Source organism: Macaca nemestrina, chromosome 11 (assembly GCF_043159975.1).
Source record: "Macaca nemestrina isolate mMacNem1 chromosome 11, mMacNem.hap1, whole genome shotgun sequence".
Classification (NCBI taxonomy): Eukaryota; Metazoa; Chordata; class Mammalia; order Primates; family Cercopithecidae; genus Macaca; species Macaca nemestrina.
In genome coordinates, this window is record NC_092135.1 from 128139640 (window position 1) to 128165837 (window position 26198).

General features: G+C 43.5%; 2 protein-coding genes across 5 annotated transcripts in view; one reads left to right on the forward strand and one right to left on the reverse strand.

The window, feature by feature from the left end:
- LOC105473957 (solute carrier family 16 member 14) overlaps positions 1-26198 on the reverse strand; it is a 40155-nt gene that overhangs the window by 11890 nt on the left and 2067 nt on the right. For 3 of the 4 annotated variants that reach the window (XM_011728215.3, XM_071073505.1, XM_011728214.3), the window contains exons 2-4: positions 17950-18222; positions 6617-6760; positions 2604-3581 (exon numbers count right to left, since the gene is read on the reverse strand). In XM_011728215.3, the coding sequence (XP_011726517.2) occupies positions 2604-3581; positions 6617-6760; positions 17950-18208 (1381 nt within the window). In that variant the 5' untranslated portion in view covers positions 18209-18222. Of the gene's footprint in view, positions 1-2603; positions 3582-6616; positions 6761-17890; positions 18223-26198 lie in introns of those variants that run through there. The other variant, XM_071073506.1, reaches the window with a different exon arrangement.
- The window catches only part of LOC139357294 (odorant receptor 131-2-like), a 90552-nt gene continuing 75046 nt past the window's right edge, over positions 10693-26198 (forward strand). The window contains exon 1 of the mRNA XM_071073802.1: positions 10693-11407. The gene's annotated coding sequence lies outside the window, so the exon portion shown is untranslated. The remainder of the gene's footprint in view (positions 11408-26198) is intronic.

Here is a 26198-nt window from a genome sequence, read left to right on the forward strand (position 1 = left end):
TTTTCACTTAAAAATGCTGCATCTGCATCTCTGTGCACAGGCAGACACCAGGGGCAGCTTGCTCCAGGAGGAGCCCTATATGTAGCCCTGAGGATTCCTAAGGGGACTCTTGGACCTTAAACCTTTAGTCAGCCGACTGCCGGTGTTGTCTGCTGCATAGGCAAAAATCTATGATTTCTTGTACTTTAGATTTCAAGGAGATTTAAAAGCGTGTTTGTTGGCACAAGCTCTCTGCCAGTGGGGGTCTTAAGGGAGGAGGTGACTTTATGACTTATAGAAAGACTGGGAAAAAAGGGGAAGGGAGGGCTTTGTCCTGTACCCATGGGATTCCTTCACCCACTGGGGAGAGATACTCCTGCCAGAGGATATGAGAATAAAGAGCCTGTAGGGCCCAGACAGGAGGTTGCTTGGGGGTGGCTGGGGGAGGGGACATCTGAACAGGTGAGGCTCCACTGGGTTAGCTCGAGGCTCTGCACAAAACCTCCAGCAGCTCTGACAATCACTACCAGCCCTGGCTGGCTGGCTGAGGGCCACCACCAGAGAGCACCTTTGTATTGGCATTCTGCCCCAGCCTTTGCCATGCTATGCAGACTCCTATCTCCAGTTCTTGGACAGAGGATAGACCTTGTTATCTTCACCCAGCAGCTGGTGTCTTGGGGCATGAGTCTACCTGCCCAAACCTGACTTGCCTTTCCACAAAGGCACTGGCCCAGACACAAGATTCCTTGATGCCCAAGGCTTCTGGTATGCCCGAATACCAAGTTCTCTGGTGAATTTGCCTCTTGTAAATGAAGGGAATACATGACAGAGATCGTATCCTAGATGTTGCCAGCTAGTGGCCTTCAGGCCTGTGGTAGGCAGAATGCTCCTATCCCTAATTTCTCTACCCCATGAATATGTGACCTAATTAGGGCAAAAGGGACATTGCAGGTGTGATTAATTTAGGACCTGGGCTGGGGAGATGATCCAGGATCAGGTGAGCCCAATGTAATCATAGGCACCCTTATAAGTGAAAGGAGGTGGCCAGGCATGGTGGCTCACGCCTGTAATCCCAGCACTTCAGGGGGCCGAGGTGGGAGGGATCGCAAGGTCAGGAGTTCGAGACCAGCCTGGCCAATATGGTGAAACCCCATCTCTACTAAAAATACAAAAAAATTTAGCCAGGCGTGGTGGCGCATGCCTGTAATCCCAACTACTCAGGAGGCTGAGGCAGGAGACTTGCTTGAACCCAGAAGGTGGAGGTTGCAGTGAGCTGAGATCATGCCACTGCACTCCAGCTTGGGTGACAGGGGGAGACTCCATAAAAAAAAAAAAAAAAAAAAAAAAAAGGTGAAAGGAGGTGGCAGGAAGTCCGAATCAGAGAGAGGTGGGAAGACGTTACACTGCTGGCTTAGAAGATGGAGCAAGAGGGTACATGCCAAAGAATGAAAGTGGCCTCCAGATGCTGGAAAAGACAAGGAAACAAATTCTCCCCTAAAGCCTCAAGAAGGAATTCAGCTCTGCTGACATCCAGAACAGTAAGATAATAAATCTGTATTTGTGTGTGTGTGTGTGCGTGCTTGTGTGTATGCATGCATGTGTGTGTGTCTGTGTGGAGATGGGGTCTCACTATATTGGCCAGGCTGGTCTCGAACTCCTGGGCTCAAGTGATCCTCCTGCCTCGGCCTCCCCAAGTACTGGAATTACAGGTGTGAGCCACCACATCTGGCCAATCTGTATTGTTTTAAGCCACCATAAGTTTCTGGCAATTTATTACAGCAACAATAGGAAGCGAATGCAGGGCTGGATTGAGTCCATGGATGTGTTCTGTTGCACCTGCCACATGGTGTTTTGGAAATCTGTTAGTGCTACCTAACAGTACAGATTCTTAGCTTCCCTTTGGGGAGAAACAACACCCAGAAGATCTGGCAACAATTCTCAGTATTTCTTGGTGACAGAAATCAGCTGGAACTGCCCAGAGGCCACCTTCTTCAAATGGGTAAGGAGCCCGGCAGTATTCCATCAACCCATCCGCTTTATTTCCTCACTCTACCAGCCTGACTGCCTTATCATGTGGATAGGATCGAAAGTTCATCTACATTTCATCTACATTCTACATAAAAGAATGGCCTTGGCCAGGCACGGTGGCTCATGCCTGTAATCCCAGCACTTTGGGAGGCTGAGGCAGGTGGATCACCTGAGGTCAGAAGTTCGAGGCGAGCCTGGCCAACATGGTGAGACCCCCATCTCTACCAAAAACATAAAAAATTAGCCGGGCGTGGTGGTGTGCACTTGTAATTCCAGCTACTTGGGAGGCTGAGGCAGGAGAATCGCTTGAACCTGGGAGGCAGGGGTTGCAGTGAGCTGAGATCGCACCACTGCACTCCAGTTGGGGCGATAGAGCAAGACTCCATCTCCAAAAAAAAAAAAAAAAAAGAAAGAAAACAAAAGAAAAGAAAGAATAGTCTTTAACTTACTCAAATGTATAAATGAGAAATTAGGGGGCAGGAATGGGAAGATAAAAGGAACATGTGCACAAATGGAAACCTTCTTATCTTGGACTTTATAACATAACACACCATATCTACATGCACTCTGAGCTCTTAAAACCTCACAGAGTTTACCTGCAAAAGGTGGTCCCAGCAACGCAGAGATGCCATTAGCACAGATGATGATGCCGTAGGCATTGGCCAGGTGTTCAATGCCAACCAAGTCTTCAGTCACTACAGGCATTAGGGAGAAATAACCACTGGAAAACCCTATCAGTGCGCAGATGACCGCCAGGCCAGCGTACGTGTGCATCAACGGCAGAATAAAAATACTGAGGACAAGGGTGAAGTTGGCCAACAGGAAGACGTTCCAAACACTGATGCAGGGTAAGTCGGCTATGACGCCCAGGATCACTTTTCCGAAGATGTGAACTATTGCTATAATTGACGTCAGAGGGAAAATGTCGTTTTGCTCCGATAAGTTATACAAATTGACGATTTCTGGGAGGTGAATGAAGGGGATGACAAAGCTGCTGTATGCAAACAAAGCCCAGAAAATAAAGGCTACAAACATTCGATTTGTAAATAGAGAGGCTGTCCCAAAGTAGCCCGAGTACCAGTCCTCGAAGCCCTTCCTGACTCTCATGGTGAGCCAGCTGAGCGTCTTCAGAATCCGGAGAGCCCACATGTTCTTCCTGTGCCCGGCCCGATCGGGGCATTCCTGGGCTTGCAGGTCGCCGAGGGTCTCCTCGTTCCCGGGCCCACCATCCTTCTCTTCTGTTCTTCCCTGCTGTCCAGCTGACTTCACAGATTCCGTGGAGTGCGCTGGCAGGACGCGCAGATCTTTCTCTCCTGGGTCGTTTGGGTTTTTCCCAGGAGAGAGGGGCCTCATGAGCGCCCCGCACACACACAGGTTTAAGGAAACGGCACCTTGGATCAGCATGGCATTCCTCCAGCCGTACTCTGCGCACAGGTACTTCAGCAGCACAGTCATCAGGAACGTACCGAATCCGGTTCCCGTGGTGCTGAGGCCCTGGGCGAGGGCGCGTCTCTTCTGGAAATACCTGCCCACCATGACCACCGCGGGCAGGTAGGCCATCCCGCTGCCCAGGCCTGCACAGGCCGACAGGGGAAGAAAAGACACGGTGCAACATCAGTGGCCACATCCAGAATTTGCAGCAAAGATCACTTGCATTTCCTTAATTAGCATCTATTTACGCTTTTTTATTTCTGACAAAGCTGTAACAGTGATTATTTAAAAAGCAGCCCCCAGGGATAAGCGGCAGGAAGACCATCCAGCCAAGCAGGTTTCTAGCCCGCCATTTTTCCCAACAGGCTTTGCGGCACAAGTGCCTCCAATAACAAAATGGAGCCGCATTCTCACATCAGAAAAATATAAGCTCCAGGCAGGCAAGACCATGTATTTTCACCAATGGTATGCCCAGGACTGCCCAGAACAGACAGCATGTGCTTAGCAAGTTGCTGGGAGAATGAATGGCTTCTCTGAGGACCTCTGCTGTCTTTAGCCTCCCCTGATTGCACTATGTGTCCAGACACCCCAACCTGGTTCCTTAGTCTCAGCAAAAGGAGTGTTTATTTCCTCACCTATAACACAAAAACCTCAGTGCTAGCCCTATTATTGGACGATTATAGGGAAGAGTTTCTAATGTACTCAGGGAAAATACCTGACTTTTTTTTTTTTTTTTTTTTGAGACAGGGACTTACTCTGTTGCCCAGGCTGGAATGCAGTGGTGCAATCACAGCTCATGGCATCCTCGAACTCCGCAGGCTCAGGTGATCCTCCCACCTCAGTCTCCCAAGTAGCTGGGACTATCACCGGGTGTGGCTAATTTTTGTATTTTTTGTAGACACGTGGTTTCACCATGTTGCCTAAGCTGGTCTCAAACTCCTTGGCTCATGCGATTCACCTGCTTTGGACTCTCAAAGTGCTGGGATTATAGGTGTGAGCCACTGCTCTTGGCCAACATCTGACATTTTTAAAGAACCGTTTTCACCAGAGGAATATGTTCTAGTGATCTATTGCACAATATGGTGACTGTACTTAGTAATAATATATTGTAGATTTTTCAAATTGCTAAATGTAGATTTTAAATGTTCTCATCACAAGTATGTGAGGTGATGGATATGTCAATTAGCCTTATTCAATCATTCTACAATATATACATGTATCAGAACATCACATTTGACTCCACAAATATTTACCATCATCAATTATGACTAAAATAGAAATATTAAAAATGTATTATGTATAATGAGCAAAAAAAAGAACTGTTATCAGGTCCTTCAATCAATGGTTTTTAAACTCTGCTTCAGAGGATACAGAAGTGCTTTATGTGTGTATCTGTATAGATATATATTACAAGAAGCAACTTGGGATTTATATGGACAGTAGGTTATTATGTTCACTTTCTCCTATCAAAAGATACATACTTAAGGTTATATGTTTTATATATATGTGTGTGTGTATATATATATATGTATAACCACATTTACCTATTAGCTAACATTTACTGAGCACTTTGCTTAATGCTTTATACAAATTATGTCATTTAGCGGTTTCAACAACCATGTAAACTAAGCTCTTCATTATACCCATTTTGCAGATAAGGAAACTGAGGTGTAAGTAGGTTAAATAACTTGCCCAAAGTCATACAGATAATAACAATGAAAAAAGAAAAGCCAGAATTCCAAGCTAACTTTAAATTCTTATGCTAACACATTCATTGTAGCTCTGTACTCAAAAAGAATGTCAAACTGGAGATTCAGTTTATTTAAAATGCAATTGTACAAGTAATTACTCATCTGTGTGAATCACACTACCTGTTGATAAAGGAAATTGTGGCTGGGAATATATTTTGCATAATGGATATGCAGATTGTGGTGCCTGGCAGCCAATATTAACCTCTTCACGGGGGAATGACAACCTAACTGTACTCTAGATTTGCTTCTTAGTCTCTACCTATATGTGTGGTGTATGCTATTTTATGAATTTGAATAGGCCTAAAAGAGTAAATGATTATAAGGCCGGGTGCTGTGGCTCATGCCTGTAATCCCAGCACTTTGGGAGGCCAAGGCGGGCAGATCACCTGAGGTTGGGAGTTTGAGACCAGCCTGACCAATGTGGAGAAACCCCGTCTCTACTAAAAATACAAAATTAGCTGGGCATGGTGGTGCATGCCTGTAATCCCAGCTACCTGGGAGACAGAGGCGGGAGAATTGCTTGAACCCAGGAGGTGGAGGTTGCAGTGAGCCGAGATTGTGCCATTACACTCCAGCCTGGGCAACAAGAGCGAAACTCCATCTCAAAAAAAAAAAAAAGAGCAAATGATTATTAAAGAGTAAATGAATGTTATTGATTTCCTTAGTCTTTGTTTTTTTAATGTTTACTTATCTATTTATGTTTTTTCTTTTCTATTTTCACACAGGAGGCTTTATTATTATTATTTTTATTGAGACAGAGTCTTACTCGGTCAACCAGGCTGGAGTGCAGTGGCACGATCTTGGCTCACAGCAACCTCTGCCTCCTGGGTTAAAACTATTCTCATACCTTAGCCTGCTGAGGAGCTGGGATTACAGGCATGTGCCACCACACTTGGCTAATTTTTTTTTTTTTTTTTTTTTGGTATTTTTAGTAGAGACGGGGTTTCACCATGTTGGCCAGGCTGGTCTTGAACTCCTGGCCTCAAGTGATCTGCCCGCCTTGGCCTTCCAAAGTGTTGGGATTACAGGCATAAGCTACTGCCCCTGGCCTATTATTTAGTTTATTTCCCACACCACACCGATGTAATTTCCTTAATCTTTGGTCCATTCACTTAAGTCAACGTTACTGGCTTCCTTTTCCTCTCCCTCACTGGAGATAGCACTGGCATTTAGAACCAGGCATGGAAATAGAATTTGATTCTATTAGGGAGGCCAAGTATTGTTGCTGGGTGGGCTTCCCCCACTTAAGGCATATTAAAATGTAATGTTAAAATGTATTTCCTGGAGTGTAGGGAGGGGTTGGGGTGAAGTGGGATAGAGGAAACAGAACAGAATGTTTTAATGGGTCTCTTCTCCACAATTAAATCCACTGCCAAGATGTCTTATAAAACATTTAAAATTGAGTTTAAAAAAAGCCACATGCTTACCAGCTGCCACTCCAAAAGTAATGAAGAGATAATGCACGTTTGCAGCGTAGGCACTCAACACCCAGCCCAGGGAATTGACGAGCCCTCCAATGATCGCAGTCTGGCGGCACCCACAGGTGTTAATGAACAAGCCGATGAAAGGGCCTGTCATAGAGCATTGGAAAAGGAATTGACTAAAGGCGCTTCAGTTTCATTCTTTCTCATAAATCTTCATGTGAAGACACATAATAAAATGTTACTAGAGCTGTTAAATGAAACAAAAAGCCCCCATTGCTTTATATGCCAAACATTTTTAGCATGCAAAGATGATTTTAAGTAATTTCATCAGAGAGCAAAGGTTCTAGGTTTTCAAGAAAGGCAGACCTGAAATAAATAGACGTTCATTCTTTCGTCTACAACAAAACCAGTGGTCTAGGAGCTATCTCTAGCCTGTGGATGCGTTTTGTCGATCCCATACAAAGTCTAAAAAATGTCTGGAATTAGTTGCTGATGTTTAAAAATGAAGAGTATTCACAAAAAGTCCAGTGGCAACACAGACTACCTTCCCACAGGACCAAAGTTAGTTGGAGCTGTGCGGTGGCTGAGCCTGTTTGACTGGGACACACCCTTTCCAGTTTGCAGTCTCTATCCTTCCCTCTGGTCTTAAACCTGGCCTCACTTACATTATTTCTTTGGCTTCTTTCAAAATAAAAAAAAATTTCAGTTTTTGACTAAAATAGAAATATTAAAAATGTATTATGTATAATGAGCAAAAAAAAGAACTGTTATCAGGTCCTTCAATCAATGATTTTTAAACTATGCTTCAAAGATACAGAAGTGCTTTATGTGTGTGTGTGTATAGATATACATTACAAGAAGCAACTTGGGGATTTATATGGACAGAAGATTATTATATTCACCTTCTATTGAAAGATATATACTTAAGCTTATATGTTTTATATATATATATATTACCATATTTATGTATTAGCTAACATTTACTGAGCACTTTGCTAAGTGCTTTATACAAATTATGTCATTTAATGGTTTCAACAACCATGTAAACTAAGCTCTCTTCATTATACCCATTTTGCAGATAAGGAAACTGAGACCAAAAGGGAGTACGGGAAGGGAATCTTCAGAACTCTTGTGCTTCAGGCAGAAAACTAATAGCCTGTTTTCATGAGGATACCCAGATTGAAACCAAGCTGAAAAGAACTAGTTGTCATCACTTCATGCAGACTCCCATCCCTGCTGGTGTGCACAGTCTCCGACCAGACCTATCAGGCTATGGAGATTCGGGAATCCATTTCCATTGTGTAAGTTGTGACAACACTCACAAGAGCACAGTATTTTATGAAATGCATTCTGATTGTTTCCTTTATGCTGACTTTCTAGTTTTGTTCTGTTTTCTTATTTTTGCTTTTGTTTTGATACAGGGTCTCACTGTGTCACCCAAGCTAGAGTTCAGTGGTGTGATCACGGCTCAGTGCAGCCTTGACCTCCCTGGGATCAAGTGATCCTCCCATCTCAGCCTTCTGAGTAGCTGGACCTACAGGCTTGTGCTATCATGTCCTGCTAATTTTGTATTTTTTATAGAGAGAGGGTTTCTCTGTGTTGTTCAGGCTGGTCTAGAATTTCTAGGCTCAAGCGATCTGTCTGCCTTGGCCTCCCAAAGTGCTGGGATTACAGGCTTGAGCCACGGTACCTGGCTGACTTTCTAGTTCTTATTGTCAACCTTCTTTGTTCTCCTCCTGATTTTGTGGTAATTTCTGATGTCACTGGAGCTGAATGCTTATCCTGTGATCAATGATTCCTAGTTCAAATAGGAATCCAGATTTATATGAGCTAGTACTCAATATTCAGTAAGATGGCATATTTTAATCATCATCTTATTGTTGATCATTACTTTACAAAGTTATGAAACCTTATATGCAGAAGAACTATGTTAAAAACTTGTTTAACGGCCGGGCGCGGTGGCTCAAGCCTGTAATCCCAGCACTTTGGGAGGCCAAGACGGGCGGATCACAAGGTCAGGAGATCGAGACCAGCCTGGCTAATACGGTGAAACCCCGTCTCTACTAAAAAATACAAAAAACTAGCCGGGTGAGGTGGCGGGCGCCTGTAGTCCCAGCTACTCGGGAGGCTGAGGCAGGAGAATGGCGTAGACCCGGGAGGCGGAGCTTGCAGTGAGCTGAGATGCGGCCACTGCACTCCAGCCTGGGCGACAGAGCGAGACTCCGTCTCAAAAAAAAAAAAAAACAAAACAAAAAACAAACTTGTTTAACTCTAAAGAGCTTCCCTTTTGGCTTAAACTAAAATAAAGTTTCCTTTAAAGTTCTAACTATATTCATGTGTATATTTAGGTAGAGTCTGCTAATGAGTTTATTTTGTCTAGTGGTTTTGTGGGTGCCTAATCCTAAAAACTATGAAGGTAAAGACTTATTAATATAATTAACTCTGCTGCATTACAGGAAATAATTCAGTAAATCAACTTCTTAGAATAGACTTTATATATATATATATATATATATATATATATATATATATATATATATATTTTTTTTTTTTTTTTTGAGACGGAGTCTCGCTCTGTTGCCCAGGCTGGAGTGCAGTGGCGCGATCTCAGCTCACTGCAAGCTCCGCTCCCCGGGTTTATGCCATTCTCCTGCCTCAGCCTCCCGTGTAGCTGGGACTACAGGCGCCCACCACCACGCCCGGCTAATTTTTTTTTTTGTATTTTTAGTAGAGAGGGGGTTTCACCGTGTTAGCCAGGATGATCTCGATCTCCTGACCTCATGATCTGCCTGTCTCGGCCTTCCAAAGTGCTGGGATTACAGGCGTGAGCCACCGCGCCCGGCCTAGACTTAGTATATTAAACATACTTTATATAAATGTTATTTGTTATTAAATATGCACATTATAGAAATAATATATAAAATAAATGCATTGATTAAAAATCTGATGGAATGACTGGGGTTAAATGAAATTCACATACCATAAGTTAGACATACTTATTTGATTTCTTCACACATTTTTATTTTTGTTTTTTTAAACCCATGGTTACTTGACTACGCCTAGCTTGGATGAGTGGGTAAAAAACAGAAAAATGCATGACTTGTCAGTTTGCTGTTTATAGCCCTTTGAAAGGTCAGCAGATCACAGTTCAGTAGCACAATCACGTTTTCCACTTCACAGAAAGGGCCCAGAAGCAAATTTTTCTGAGGTGCTTTGTGAAACATTACATTAAAAAGGCGCTTGAGAAAAAAGAAAAAAAAAAAGGAGAAAATTCCAAACTCTGCAAATATTCATATCTGGAGGAATTTTATAAATTAAATAAAGTATAACTATTTTACTGCTAAAAACATTCACTAAACAGCCAGACACTGTTATCAACTCAATCAACTCTCGCATGCTGGGGCTTCAGTCATTTATGTTTTGCAGATGAGCAAAGCGAGACCCAGAAATGCTGTGACTTCTCCATGGTTATAAAATATATGTACATTGAAAAAAAAACAAAACCACCAAGCTCTTTGACTCTCAGTTCCCTCCCTCCCTCCCTCCCTTCCTTCCTTCCTCCCTCCCTTCCTTCCTTCCTCCCTCCCTCCTTTCCTTCCTTCCTCCCTTTCCTTCCTTTCTTTTTCCTTCTTTCTTTTTTCTCTCTCTCTCTTTCTCTTTCTTCCTTTCTTTTCTTTCTTTCTTTCTTTTTTGAGATGGAGTTTCACTCTTGTTGCCCAGGCTGGAATGCAATGGCGCCATTTTGGCTTACTGTAACCTCTGCCTGCTGGGTTCAAGTGATTCTCCTACCTCATCCTCCTGAGTAGCTGGGATTACAGGTGCTCGCCACCATGCCAAGCTAATTTTTTGTGTATGTACATTTATTTATATATATATATATATATTTTTTTAGACGGAGTTTCGCTCTTTTTGCCCAGGCTGGAGTGCAATGGCGTGATCTCGGCTCACCGCAACCTCCGCCTCCCGGGTTCATGTGATTCTCCTGCCCCAGCCTCCCGAGTAGCTGGGATTACAGGCATGCGCCACCACCCCGGCTAATTTTGTATTTTTAATAGAGACGGGGTTTCCCCATGTTGGCCAGGCTGGTCTCGAACTCCTGACCTCAGGTGATCCACCTGCCTTAGCCTCCAAATGTGCTGGGATTACAGGCATGAGCCACTGCGCCAGCTCAGTTTCATTTTCTACACACTGTTTACTGATGGTCCACTAGCATTGCCAAAATCAAACCACCATTTCAAGAAAATAAAAGAAGTTCCCACACAATCTAAGGAGAAGGGGAAATCATACAATTGAGATACAATCCTTTGACCACGACTCACACTTTTATAGAGTAATTCAGTGTTTTGGGATGAGATTATCCAGATTATCTTTTTCATTTTCAGAAGGAATCTGAATCTTGGACCATTTCCCACTGTAATAAAGTGTCCCAGCCGGGTGTGGTGGTTCACACCTGTCATCTCAGCACTTTGGGAGGCCGAAGCGGGTGGATCACGAGGTCAGGAGTTCAAGACCAGCCTGGAACTACAAAAATTAGCCAGGTGCAGTGGCGGGCGCCTGTAATGCCAGCTACTTGGGAGGCTGAGGCAGGAGAATCGCTTGAACCTGGGCAGCAGAGGTTGCAGTAAGCTGAGATTGCGCCACTACACTCCAGCCTGGATGACGGAGTGGGACTTCATCTCAAACAAAAAGTGTCCCATTGCTGTGGGGAACACCCTCAGGAAGTTATATTTTATTGACCCATCCTGGCAGCTGATAGGGGAGAAAAAGCACCGGTGAAGAGAGGAGCAATCACAGGTGAGCCTTGGCAGTGCTGGGGGATGGAAGTAGGTACTTCTTTGAACTCCAGGTCTCTTAGGGTAACCCCTCACCATAGTAAAGAGTTAGGAGCCTCTAAATCAATGACTGTCTGCTTTAGCTGAACAGTGGTGTCGCTTAGGAGCTTAAAAGAAATCCTGATACTTGGAGCCCATCCCTGGTGCAGCCTGGGCACGGGGTGGGGAGCGTAAAGCTCCCCAGGTGGATCTGATGTGCAATCAAGATTGACAATCACTGCTCTAAAGTGATTTAGCAAGTAATCTATCTTGTGTAGCCTGTGGATTCCCCCAACGATAAGGCATCCACCAAGAATTATTCAGAGAGCAATTATCACAAAGGCTGCTATAGATACTGTCAAAGGAAAATACAAACTTGGCACCCCAATTCACTCTGCCAAAAGAAAAAAATTAAGCTGAAAGCTGACTCATGCAAGCAACTGCTTTTCCTTTTATTCCTAAGCAGATAGCCACACAGAAAGGGTTATACAGCTCCACAGGTAGCTGCTCTATGTTCACCTTATTTTATGTCGAAGTGCCGATTTACTGAGTGTGAGATGAATACAAAATTGATGATTCCCTGACCTGCACCTTTTCTCTTGCAACACGTGGATTACTGTACCCTCCCTTTCCCCTCCAGGCCACTTTTCCCCTTTAAATATTGACGTCCTCAAAACCATCTTTGGAGAGAGGCACAGGTAACAGACTGTTTCTATGATCCTGTGTTTATTTCTTTCGGGCATGTCCCTAATCTTGGCAAAATAAACTTCCAGGTTGATTGAGACCAGTCTCAGATATTTTTTGGTTTACAATACAAATGAGGTGGTTACATTTTATTAAAAGTTGGGACCTTCTGCAGGACAGTGGCAAATCCATGCTACTCATTGGGCTGAGGCAGGAGAATCACTTGAACCCAGGAGGCAGAGGTTGCAGTAAGCCGAGATCTTGTCACTGCACTCCAGCCTGGGTGACAGAGCGAGACTCCTTCTCAAAAAAAAAAAAAAGAAGGAAACAATGTATATTTATTACATTTGCCGTATGCAAACCACTGCCCAAGACAGAGGACTTTCAACTACTGTCATGTAAATCATGGATTTTTTGGCTGGGCCCAGTGGCTCATGCCTGTAATTCCAGAACTTTGGGAGGCCAAGGAGGGGAGATCACGAGGTCAGGAGATCGAGACCATCCTGGCTAACAAGGTGAAACCCCGTCTCTACTAAAAATACAAAAAATTAGCTGGGCATGGTGGTGGGCGCCTATAGTCCCAGCTACTCAGGAGGCTGAGGCAGGAGAATGGCATAAACCTGGAAGGCGGAGACTGCAGTGAGCCGAGATCTTACCACTGCACTCCAGCCTGGGTGACACAGTGAGACTCCGTCTCAAAAAAAAAAAAAAAAAAAAGAAGGAAACGATGCATATTTATTGAATTTGCCATATGCAAACCACTGCCCAAGAGAGAGGACTTTTAACTGCTGTCATCTAAATCATGGATTTTTTGGCTGGGCCCAGTGGCTAATGCCTGTAATCCCAGAACTTTGGGAGGCCGAGGCGGGCGGATCACGAGGTCAGGAGATCGAGACCATCCTGGCTAACACGGTGAAACCCCGTCTCTACTAAAAATACAAAAAATTAGCCGGGTGTGGTGTTGGGCGCCTATAGTCCCAGCTATTCGGGAGGCTGATGCGGGAGAATGGTGTGAACCTGGGAGGCAGAGATTGAAGTGAGTTGAAATAGCGTCACTGCACTCCAGCCTGGATGACAGAGACTCCTTCTCAGAAAAAAAAAACAAAAAAACCCCAAAAAACCAAGGACCTTTTTAAATTTAAGAGGTAGCCCAAATGTGCTTACAATGATTAGCACATAAAAACCATTTGTATTATTCATTTCAAGTATGTTTTCAGTTCTCATTCGATGTAATGGCAGGCAGTGTCATAGTGGACACAATTTTGGAGTCCCATAGACCAGGTTTAAAGCCAGCCCTACACTTACTGGCTGTTCAACCTTCAGTAAGTTACTTAATGTCTCTGAGTGTTGCATATTCTTCTTCTGTAACATACAGACAATGGTCTGTCCTCCAGTGTTGTAGGATCAAATGAGATCGTGTACATTAACATGCATTTGGCATGCAGTAAGTGCTCAATAAAGGAGAGCTGTTACTGTTGGTTTCTGGCTTGAAAAACTTCCCTGAGGTTGCTCAACAAATCTGCAGCCACCCTGTACCAGGAGGCTTGGGATAATGAACAGTAATTTTAGGTAAATAGATAGAATAAAAGACTTTTCATTTATGTAACTATGAGGCCTGCTGTGTTATGATTTCTGAGACTCAGAGCAAAAAATGTTTATCTGGCAGGCAGCTTTCCCTGTAGAAAGATTAGTCTAAAATCTGAAATTCCACAGTCTGGAATTCGGGGACTCACACAAAATTCTGAACACACAGTTACCTCTCAATTAAATTAAGTGTGACCATCACATTTCACCATGAGTTAGGGATTCTTATTTTGGGAATCATTTTTAAAACCATATTCGATCATTTCAGGACTGGTTTCTGTTGCTTATTTCCATAGGACTTATGAAACATAATATCTAAGACCAACTTAGTGGATGGTTTGGAAAATATTGGGACACTTCATATCCTGGCCTTCTTCTGAGTCTTTTTTTTTGACATTACTGTGTGCGTACACTTCCAAGATTAAATCTACATGTGTTTTGTTTTACCCCTTACGAATATATTTTTAAAAAGGAAAGAAAGCTGGATTTTAAGTGTTATAGAAACACAGTTTTCCTTTACTAAGAAAGTAGAATTACAACTGATGTAAAACTTGAACATGCCCGACGCTGAAATAAACCTACCTGCATGTTTCCTATGACAAATAGTCCTAGTTTAACAAAACAAATGCAGATTTGAAGAAGTCAGTTCAATAATGTTACAGACAAAAATGATTTATGCCACACAACTTGAGAAATAACACTTTGTCCTTGTCGTCTATCATTAGGACTACCATTGTAACTAATATTGGTTGTTTTTTTGTTTGTTTTTGTTTTTGAGACAGTCTCACTCTGTCGCCCAGGCTGGAGTACAGTGGCACTATCTTGGCTCACTGCAACCTCTGCCTCTCGGGTTCAAGTAATTCTCCTACCTCAGCCTCCCCAGTAGCTGGGACTACAGGCATTTGCCACCATGCCTGGCTAATTTTTTGTATTTTTAGTAAAGGCGAGGTTTTACCATGCTGGCCAGGCTGGTCTCAAATTCCTGACTTCAGGTGATCCGCCCGCCTCAGCCTCCCAAAGTGCTGGAATTATAGACGTGAACCACCACGCCTGGCCTTAATATTGTTTGTATTATCAAAAATAACATTGCTTGGCCGGGTGCGGCAGCTCACACTTGTAATCCCAGCACTTTGGGAGGCCGAGGCAGGCGGATTACGAGGTCAGGAGATCGAGACCACCCTGGCTAACATAGTGAAACCCCGTCTCTACTAAAGAATGCAAAAAATTAGCTGGGCATAGTGGCGAGCGCCTATAGTCCCATCTACTCGGGAGGCTGAGGCAGGAGAATGGCGTGAACCCAGGAGGCGGAGGTTGCAGTGAGCCAAGGTTGCGCCACTGCACTCCAGCCTGGGCGACAGAGCGAGACTCTGTCTCAAAAACAAAAACAAAAACAAACAAAAAAACATTGCTCACACCTGTAATCCCAGCACTGTGAGAGGCTGAGGCAGGAGGATCTCTTAAAGCAGGAGTTTGAGATCAACCTGGGCAATATAGCAAGGCCCCATCTCTACAAAAAAGTTTTAAAAATTAGCAGGGCATGGTAGCATATGCCTGTAGCTTTAGTACTCAGGCAGCTGAGGTGAGAGGATTGCTTGAGCCCAGGTGTTCAAGGCTGCAGTGAGTTTTGATTGTGCTACTGCACTCCACCCTGGGCAACAGAGTGACATCCTGTTTCTAAAAAAAGTAAAAAACAACAACAAAAAAAATAAGTTGAATGCCAGCCAAGATCAACAAGTCTCTGAATTGGATTCAATAAATTAATTACTAATTGGAAATCATTGAAAAGCACAGATTCCAATCAGACACACATCGGCCTGGCATACACATACTCGCACAAAACCAAAAACAGATTAGAGGCCATTTATGTTTCCAGGATAAAATATATTATAAATATTTTAAATTCAAACAATTAGATAAAAATATATGGCTTTCACCTTCAAGTGAAACAACTGAAAAACATCAGAGTGGTGGTTACCTCAGAGCATTGTTAAGGGAAGGAAATAAAATTAAATGAGATAATGTAAGGGAAAGCCCCTAGTATATAATAGATGCTTATTAAATATTAATTGACAGTAAGAGTTATTTCATTTTCAAACTGAAACACATTAGCCATCATAACATTATATTTATAATAACTTCCCAGGTTTAGTATCTCCAGCTGTATAAGACTTGACTTCATAGATTGCTGTGTGGTTAGGTTTAACTAGAAAATACAACAATAGGTAATATATATTCAGGAAAACTTGAATCTATGCTCCCATGTTAAACAATTTTTTTAAAAAAAGAAAATGCAGTCAGACACAGTGGCTTAGGCCGGTAATTCCAGGATTTTGGGAGGCCAAGGTGGGCAGACATGTTAAGGCCAGGATTTCGAGACCAGCCTGGGCCACATGGAGAAACCTCGTTTCAAAAGGAAAAAAAAGAAAATACAAGAATATATTGTTATTATTTTCTGTTAGCTATATATCAGTAAGCTTTCTAGAGACAGTTTAAAAGACTTTTCAATAATGAGTGATCAATAATATCTCAAATTGAAAACATCAGAATTCAGGCTGGGCATGGTGGCTCACACCTGTAATCCCAGCAATTTGGGAGGCCAAGGCAGGCGATCACTTGCGGTCAGGAGTTTAAGACCAGCCTGGCCAACATGGTGAAACCTTGTCTTTACTAAAAATACAAAAAATTAACTGGGCGTGGTGGTGGGTGCCTGTAGTCCCAGCTACTAGGGAGGCTGAGAGGCAGGAGAATTGCCTGAACCTGGATGGCAGAGGTTGCAGTGAGCCCAGATTGTGCCACTCTGCTCCAGCCTGGGTGACAAAGCGAGACTCTGTCTAAAAAAAAAAAAAATCAGAACTCTGAAATGAGATTGTTACTGGACTTTTATAGTGTTTTATCTAACATTTTTATCTTTAAAAATATTCATGAATGTTAAATAAGCAGATATTTATAATGGTAGATAATGAATTATAATGGTTAGGCAAACAGACTTTGGGGCTAAATAAAATTTTTTAAATGATAGTTTTTTTTGTTTTTTGTTTTTTGTTTTGTTTGTTTGTTTTTTTGTGTTTTTTTTTTTTTGTTTTTTTTTTGTTTTTTTTTTTTTGAGACGGAGTCTCGCTTCGTAGCCCAGGCTGGAGTGCAGTGGCCGGATCTCAGCTCACTGCAAGCTCCGCCTCCCGGGTTCACGCCATTCTCCGGCCTCAGCCTCCCGAGTAGCTGGGACTACAGGCGCTGCCACCTCGCCCGGCTATTTTTTTTTTGTATTTCTTAGTAGAGACGGGGTTTCACCGTGTTAGCCAGGATGGTCTCGATCTCCTGACCTCGTGATCCGCCCATCTCGGCCTCCCAAAGTGCTGGGATTACAGGCTTGAGCCACCGCGCCCGGCCTGTTTTTTTTTTTTTTTTTAAAGCCAGTTAAATTTAGCAGTCAGGGGTTGTTTACCAACTTTAGGGACACTAATGTTAATAAATTCTGATAATCCACTACCACTGGACCAGCCAAAATGATGAATTTTTAAAATACTCCAAATGTTTATTTAAACTGTTATATCACACAAGAGACAAGAGGACAAATATTGTATGATTTCACTTACATGAGGTACCTAGAATAGTCAAATTCATAGAGACAGAAAGTAGAGTGGTGGTGGCCAGGGGTGAGGGGAGATGGGAATGGGGAATTTGTGTTTATTGAATAGAGTTTCCGTTTGGGAAGATGAAAAGAAGTTCTGAAGATGGATGGTGGTGATGGTTGTGCAACAATATGAGTGTACTTAATGGGATTCAAAATGCTTACAATGGTAAAATTATTTTTTTTGAAAGGGAGTCTTGCTTTGTCTCCCAGGCTGGTGTGCAATGGCACAACCTTGGCTCACTGCAACCTCCACCTCCCAGGTTCAAGCGATTCTCCTGCTTCAGCCTCCTGAGTAGCTGGGATTACAGGCACACGCCACCACACCTGGCTAACTTTTGTATTTTTAGTAGAGACAGGGTTTTGCCATGTCGGCCAGGCTGATCTCAAACATCTGACCTCAATTGATCTACCCGACTTGGCCTCCCAAAGTGCTGGGATTACAGGTGTGAGCCACTGTGCCTGGCCTAAAATGGTAAATTTTATGTAATGCATATTTTATCACAATTAAAAAATAGTAGCTAGTCACATCCAGTATCAAATGTTACAACAATATAAAACATTACTTACAGTGGGGAATTGTCATTTGATAATGATTCAGTTTTACAACAGGTCACACATGAACATACCCACTATCAAGGTGATGCCCATGCTGAGGGAGCTGACCCACGCGGTCAGGCCACGGCTCTGGTGGAATTCTTCCAGCCATTCCACATTGAGGACACCCAGGGCCATCTGGGAGCCCATGATGAGGATGTGCACAAAGAAAGAGGAGAGCACCATCATCCAAGCCCATCCGCCATCAATGTTTGGGTGGGGCTTAAGTGTCTTTTTGTCTTTGGGGTCATCTTCAAAATCATACCCAATATCTTCATGACTGGTATACATTTTCCAAGATTTTTCTGAAATACATATAACAAATTATTTCATGGAACATCTAAATGAAAAATATCTTCATCTTCTCTGTACAGCTCTACCTCCCCATCATGGTCAAAGTGGCTCCAGTATCACATCTGATCTTCAGGTTAATCTTTGTCACCATACAGATTTGAAGACACTCCTTACTGTTTCCCAGGATCAGGTGCTTTCATGAAACCCGTTTCATCTTATAGCCATCACATATGTAGGTATTACAATCTTGGGAATAGATTCAGAGAAGTAAGGTGATTTTCTAAGGCCTGTATTTAGTGTGGTCAGTTGGGAAACTAGGATTTGACCCCAGTTAGTCCTGACTCCAAACCCCATACCCTGTCTCCCTTACAGAGATGGATACTGACAGGTGACAAGAAAGATGTCAGAGAAGGAACATCTGGCTTCCGGCAGCCTTTTAGGGTAGCTTCACCTTGGTGGGGCCCCTAGCAGAGGATCTGGTTCTTAGTTTTTGTGGGTGCAAATGTTAATTTGTTAATTTGCATCCAGAGTGGATTAGCCTCAGGGGGTCTGGCTCATGCTAACCCAACTCAGGAGAGACTGATAAGGCCAATTGATTACAATGAAAGACACAGCTTTCTAATAATGGTGGTACTTATGTCTCATTATACAAGACACGTACTTTACCCTCCTCCACCCACCCCCATTCCTAATATTTACATGGAGAACTTAATTAGTTACTAGAAAATTACTTCAAAAATAGGGTATCAGACTAAAGGAGTTTGAATAGATACTATGGTGACATACAGGTCACCAGGTGAGGTTACCAGGTAGGCAGGGGCTAGATCATGCAGGGCCCTTGTGAGTCCAATAAGGAGCTTATAGTTTATCTTGTACATAATGAACAGCCATTGGCTGAATTTACATCAGGAGGAGACATAATGAGATGGGTACTTTGCATAGATCTATCTCTCAAGATGTTTGAATGAGAGGAGGGAGGCTAGATGGAGCTAGAGGATGCTAGCTCCTCTTTTGTTTGTTTGAGACAGGGTCTCGCTCTGTCACCCAGGCTGGAGTGCAGTGGTGTGATCATAGCTTACTGTGGTCTTGAACTCCTAGACTCAGGGTATCTCCCACTTCAGCCTCCTGAATAACTGGGACTACAGGTACATGCCACCATGCCTCACTAATTTTCTTATGTATATATGTATGTATGTATGTAGAGACAGGATGTCACTATGTTGCCCAGGCTGGTCTCGAACTCCTGGCTTCAAGCGATCCTCCTGCCTCAGCCTCCCAAAATGCTGGTATTACAGGTGTGAACCACTGTGCCTGGCCTGTTTCATTTTTCATGAGTTTTTTTTTTTTTTGGATGAGAATTAAGTGTGTGTACAAAGACAGGATAAGGAGCAGGAGTTACGGGTGGAGAGACAGAGATATGATGATGATAATGACTAATCTTGGAGATGGTGAAACCGATTGGTCTTGATTAGGAAGAGAGACCCATCCTCTGAGTCTGGAGGAAGGAGCGGGTGGATGGACCTATGATGGTAAGTAGTGGGATGGAAAGTCACATCTGATGGTTTAATTTTTTGGTGAAGCAGGAAGTTAGGTTATAGGCTGAGAATGAGGAGGGCGGAGGTTGTGTAGGAACCTTAATGCTCAAAATAATGGAAGAGACTGTTGCCTACAACGAGTGGAAATGATTGCTGGGCAGTTTCAAAGGTCAGGTTGAGCCCTGCAGGGTCCCACTACCCAGCTATGGCCATGGAGCACCAAGGACAGAGCCAGGGAGCACTCTGCCCCGGAGCTTGCAATAAGCTGGAGGACTTAAAAACAACAAACAGCTAAAAGTTGGTCTGCTTTCTAAATCATCACTACATGCCAGCAATTCTAGACAATTACACTGAAAAAAATGTTTAGCTGGTCTAAGTTCCAATTATGTTGAGTTTTAATTATGTATGTGTATGCTTCAAATTAGCCAGTTTTCATTTCTCATCCTTTTGTAAACATTGTATTCTACATGGAAGTTATTTCAAGAACTCCTGGTTTTACAGTTGACCCTGGCACGTGTGTAGCGCCAGCTACACACATTAGTTGGGAGAGGAAGCTCCTAAGAGTTCAGAATTGTTGGTAAAACGATACCCACTTGGCAAAATCCACACCCACAACCCCTGTGGCATTACGTGTTCCCGCCTTTCTCAGAACACTCTAGGTAAACTGTGCCAGCACAATTATTGTCCAGGAAAAGAACCAGATCTCGAGTCACTTCACTTCTGTCACTCTATGTACTCACTTGGAGATTCTAATTTACAATTTAAAATGGTGAAACAGTGAAGACTGTGAGGTACAAAACCTTGGTTTGAAAGTTACATTTTAAATTAATACTTGAAATGTTTTCTCAATTTGAACAATATCTTTTTTTTTTTTTTTTTTTTTTTGAGACAGAGTGTTGCTCTGTCACCCAGGCTGGAGGGCAGTGGCATAATCTTGACTCACTGCAACCTCTGCATCCTGGGTTCAAGCAATTCTCGTGCTTCAGCCTCCTGAGTAGCTGGGACTATAGGCATGTGCCACCGACACCTGGCTAATTTTTGTATTTTTATTAGAGACAGGGTTTCGCCATGATGGCCAGGCTGGTCTTGAACTCCTGACCTCAAGTGATCCTCCTGCCTCGGCTTTCAAAGTGCTGGGATTACAGGCGTGAAACACTGCACCCGGCTCAATATCTTTAAAATTGAAATATATTCTTCTTTTAAACAGAAGAACAATAACATAATGAGTATTACTGACCATTACATGATTATTACTGAAAATCATTTTGTTGCCATGGCGGAGGGTGATGTAAAAAACGATCCATTCTGGGTGTCAAAGTCACTAAGAAGTCTCGAATTGTAGGGCTCTTCTCAGGAGTGTTCTGATGTGGACGGGTAGGAGAGAGGAGCAGATTGTGGCAAATTGCGCAGTGCCTACAGCCTCTTTCTATCCACACCTGAGTTAAGAAGTTTTTGTTTGTTTTTACCTTTTTTTTTTTTTTTTTTTTTTTTGAGACAGGGTCTTGTTCTGTCACCCAGGCTGGAGTGCAGTGGTGTAATCTTAGCGCACTGCAGCCCTGAACTAGCAGGTTCCAGTGATCCTTCTGCCTCAGCCTCCCGAGTAGCAGGTACTACCTGCACATACCACCACAACTGGCTAATTTAAAACTTTTTTGTAGAAGTGGACTTTCACCATGTTGCCCAGCCTAGTCTCAAGCAATCCTCCTGCTTTGCAATCCCAAAGTGCTCGATTACTTTACCTTTTTAAAGGGTATGTTTCCCCAAAACCCTAAAATACTCTGACCCCTTAGAGGAAAAATTTGCTGACCCCTGGACTAGAGCATTGGTTCTGGCTAAGGGTTTATTGGGGGAAAAATGAGTATAGGGGAACCAAGGGTACCAGTGGAAGAGCAACTTAGTGGATCTCTCTGGGGTTCATCTTCTTTCTTTCTGTCACACCTTGTTCTCATTATTATTTTTACCTTTTAAGTTATTCCATCCCTCAACAGCTGTCCAGTCCTCAGCCACTACAGCACCTACGTGCAGTGCTGCTTTTGGCCTGGGTCCTTCCTCCTTCACACATCTCGCTACCTGCCATTATCCAGATTGCTGGGAGTGATAAAATGTTTATCTCAGAAGCCAATTTCCAGGCCGGGTGCAGTGGCTCACGCCTGTAATCCCAACACTTTGGGAGGCTGAGGTGGGTGGATCACCTGAGGTCAGGAGTTCGAGACCAGCCTGGCCAACATGGTGAAACCCCGTCTCTACTGAAAAGAGAAAAATTAGTTGGGCATGGTGGCAGGTGCCTAAAATCCCAGCCACTCGGGAGGCTGAGGTAGGAGAATTGCTTGAAGCTGTGGGAGCGAAGGTTGCAGTAGTGAGGCGAGATCACGTCGCTGCACTCCAGCCTGGGTTAAAGAGCGAAACTCCGTCTCAAAACAAAATAAAACAAAGCAAAAGCCAATTTCTTCATCCCTTCAAGTTATCATTAGGATGGAGTCCCTTTAGCACCTTCTCCCAGCTATTGTGTGTGATTTTCTCTCCTTCCCCTCCTCTCTCCTTCCAGCCTCCTCACCCTCTTCTGCTCATCCTTCAAGATTCAGCTAATTTTTAATAGCGAAACCCTGAAACAGTGAAAAAAGACCCTGAAAACATCTTTACTATTCCAACATCAGAATATTTGTTAAATCAATCGATTGTAGCATAGCTAGACAATGTAGGTCTGTCATCAATAATAAAGTTCACACTTCAGTGTGACCCTCTACATTTTCAAAGAGCCCTAGACAGCTTTATTTTTGACATATGTAATAATCTCTTTGTTATTTCTACCAAGACATGTATCCATAGGAAAAAAGACTGGAGCAAAACGAAGAAAAATGTTGATGGAGATTATTCTTTGAACGATGGTCTTACCAGGAATTTCCCCCTTCTTTCTACATATCTTAGTGGTGAGAAATTTCCTCAATATGCCAGGTGTGGTGGCTCATGCCTGTAATCCCAGCAATCTGGGAGGCTGAGGCAGGAGGATTAGTTGAGCTCAGGAGTTTAAGACCAGTGTGGACAACAGTGAGACCTCATCTCCGGAAATAAAAATTAGCCAGGCACATGTGGTGACGCATGCTTGTGGTTCCAGCTATCTGGAGGCAGAGGTGGGAGAATTGCTTGAGTTTGGGAAGTTGAGGCTGCAGTGAGTCATGATCATGCCACTGCACTACAGCCTGGGAGACAAAGTGAGACCCTGTCTCAAAAAAAAAAAAAAAAAAAAATCCTTAATAGATACATATTACCTGTATTATAAGAAAATAAAAGCCTATCTCTTAAATATTGTCTGGATCAGCCTCTTACCTCCAGGTAAATTAGTGGCTGACTTGTAAAAGAGAAAACAAAACAAGATGACTTCTATTGGGAAGTCTTCCGATCTGTCTTGGGTTTCAGGCGTGTGTGTGTGTGTGTGTGTGTGTGTGTGTGTCTGTCTGTGTGTCTGTGTGTGTCTGTCACCCTCCCAGTGTCTGAGCCTGCTTGGAGCTAGAAAGGGATGGGGCAGCCCTTGCTCTCCAAAGCTCACAGCGCAGGGCAGAGTTGCACTGTCAAAGGGCCAGTGGATGAGCCCGAAGAGGGTTCAGAGGGGATGGCTGGTGGTTGTCTTCCCTCTGCCTCTGTTGTGTGCAGAATCCTGAGGAGCCAGAAAAAGGGAAACCAGGCAGCTTGACACAAGGTGTGAACGGCTCATAGAAGTATCATTTTGCTAACCATGGGACAATGCTCAGCTGTGTTTAATATGATGAAACAACAACACATGGCATTTTCCTGAAGTTCATTTACAACAAGAAAGGCTTTGAAGTAATACAAATTTAAAAGTTAGAGTTTTTTAGGCCGGGTGCCATGGCTCATGCCTGTAATCCCAGCACTTTGGGAGGCCGAGGTAGGCAGATCACCTGAGGTTGGGAGTGTGAGACCAACCTGACCAACATGGAGAAACCCTGTCTCTACTAAAAATACAAAATTAGTCGGGTGTGGTGGCTCATGCCTTTAATCTCAGCTACTCGGGAGACTGAGGCAGGAGAATCGCTTGCACCCAGGAAGCAGAGGTTGTAATGAGTCAAGATCGCGCCATTGCGCTCCAGCCTGGGCAACAAGAGCGAAACTCCATCCAAAACTAACGAATAACAATAACAAAAATACAAAAGTTATAGTTTTTCAGCCCATGGGTCGAAATATTAAGCACTTTTCTAAATCAATATTAAGAACTTTATATTCTTACTGAATTATTTATGGGTGAAGAGATGTAGGTACCATCAAACTGCTCTTGATATTCCCAGTTTGTTCATAAATAAGTGACACTGAATAGCATTTAATGGACAAATTTTATTCAAGAGGCACAAGGGTGCATGTAGAATATAGTGTCAAATGCAGAGCAGTGGCGGCAGGCAGGGGTGGGGCAAAAAAGTTCTTTTATTTTTTTGAGACGAAGTCTTACTCTGTTGCCCAGGCTGGAGTGCAGTGGCACGATCTCGACTCATTGCAACCTCTACCTTCCAGGTTTAAGTGATTTTCCTGCCTCAGACTCCTGAGTAGCTGGGACTACAGATGCACACCACCATGCCAGATAATTTTTGTATTTTTGTAGAGATGGGGTTTCACCATGTTCGTCAGGCTGGTCTTGAACTCCTAACCTCAAGTGATCCACCTACCTTGGCCTCTCAAAGTGCTGGGATTACAGGCGTGAGCCAGCATGCCTGGCCCAAAAAGTTCTTTTGGATCCTCAAGAGGCCCCTGTAGATCTGCTAAGCAACGGAGTCATTTGTATTTCACACTGAAATCTCTCCAAAAGTAATTACTGTTTTAACTATTCAGTAATAGTTAACTTCTTTTCCAACTAGTTAATGAAAACAAAAGACAACAGAAAAACAAATGTTTATCCTTCCAACTCCAAGATTGCTTTTAGCATTCATATAATTATATGCATATATAATTATATATGTATTTATATAAGATATAAGAATAATTTTAATATTATAATCCTACTCCACATCTGGCGAGAGGGAGAACTTAGAGGGTGTATCTGTACCCCCAGGCTCCATATCCTTGTCCACTGTAGGGCCTTCGAGCTCCCTTACACTTTCTATATCCTGACATACATGTAGAAGGACAATATGCATGTGGCACACTGACGCAGTGAATGTGGGGCTTCTACTAAGGATCAATATGTAAAATGTGACAGAACATGCTGGCTCACGCCTGTAATCACAGCACTTTGGGAGGCTGAGGGGGTTGCATCACTTGAGATCAGGAGTCTGAGACCAGCCTGGCCAACATGGTGAAACCCCTTCTCTACTAAAAATACAAAACTAGCCAGTGTGGTGGTGTGCACCTATAGTCCCAGCTATTCGGGAGGCTGAGGCAGGAGAATTGCTTGAACCTGGGAGATGGAGGTTGCAGTGAGCTGAGATGGCGCCACTGCACTCTAGCCTGGATGACAGGAGACTCTGCCTCAAGAAAAAAAAAAAAAGTAAACGGTAACCCACTCTAAACAAGCTTGCTATTGGAAACTTGGCAAAAAATACTAGGGCCTCGTTCTGAAGAGGGTGAAATAAGAAAATGGGAAGATTACGGGAGCAATAGTCAGCCTTCCATTCTCCCCAAATGAGTTCATAGACGATGAAAAAGAAATTTTAAATGGGGGGTAACATATGTAGGCTATGAAATTGGGTCAGCTACATATTTACATGATAATAGGCAGAAATGAAAGTAACAGATCCTTCTAGGGTGTATCAGATATTAGAACAAAATTAAATTTTCTACAGCTGTGTACAAAGTTTTTTTGTTTTTTTTTTGAGACAGAGTCTTGCTCTGTCGCCCAGGCTGGGGTGCAGTGGCCGGATCTCAGCTCACTGCAAGCTCCGCCTCCCGGGTTTAGACCATTCTCCTGCCTCAGCCTCCCGAGTAGCTGGGACTACAGGCGCCCGCCACCTCGCCCGGCTAGTTTTTTGTATTTTTTTTTTTTTTTTAGTAGAGACGGGGTTTCACCGTGTTAGCCAGGATGGTCTCGATCTCCTGACCTCGTGATCCGCCCGTCTCGGCCTCCCAAAGTGCTGGGATTACAGGCTTGAGCCACCGCGCCCGGCCAGCTGTGTACAAAGTTTTACAAGCAAGTCTTTTTTTTTTTTTTTTCTTTTCTTTTTGACGGAGTATGGCTTTGTCGCCCAGGCTGGAGTGCACTGGTGAGATCTTGGCTCACTGCAACCTCTGCTTCCCGAGTTCAAGCGATTCTCCTGTCTCAGCCTCCTGAGTAGCTGGGACTACAGGTGTGTGCCACCGCACCTGGCTAATTTTTGTATCTTTAGTAGAGAAGGGGTTTCGCCATGTTAGCCAGGCTGGTCTCGAACTCCTGACCTCGGATGATCCACCCGCCTCGGCCTCCCAAAGTGCTGGGATTACAGGCGTGAGCCACCGCGCAGGGCCAAGTCATTCAT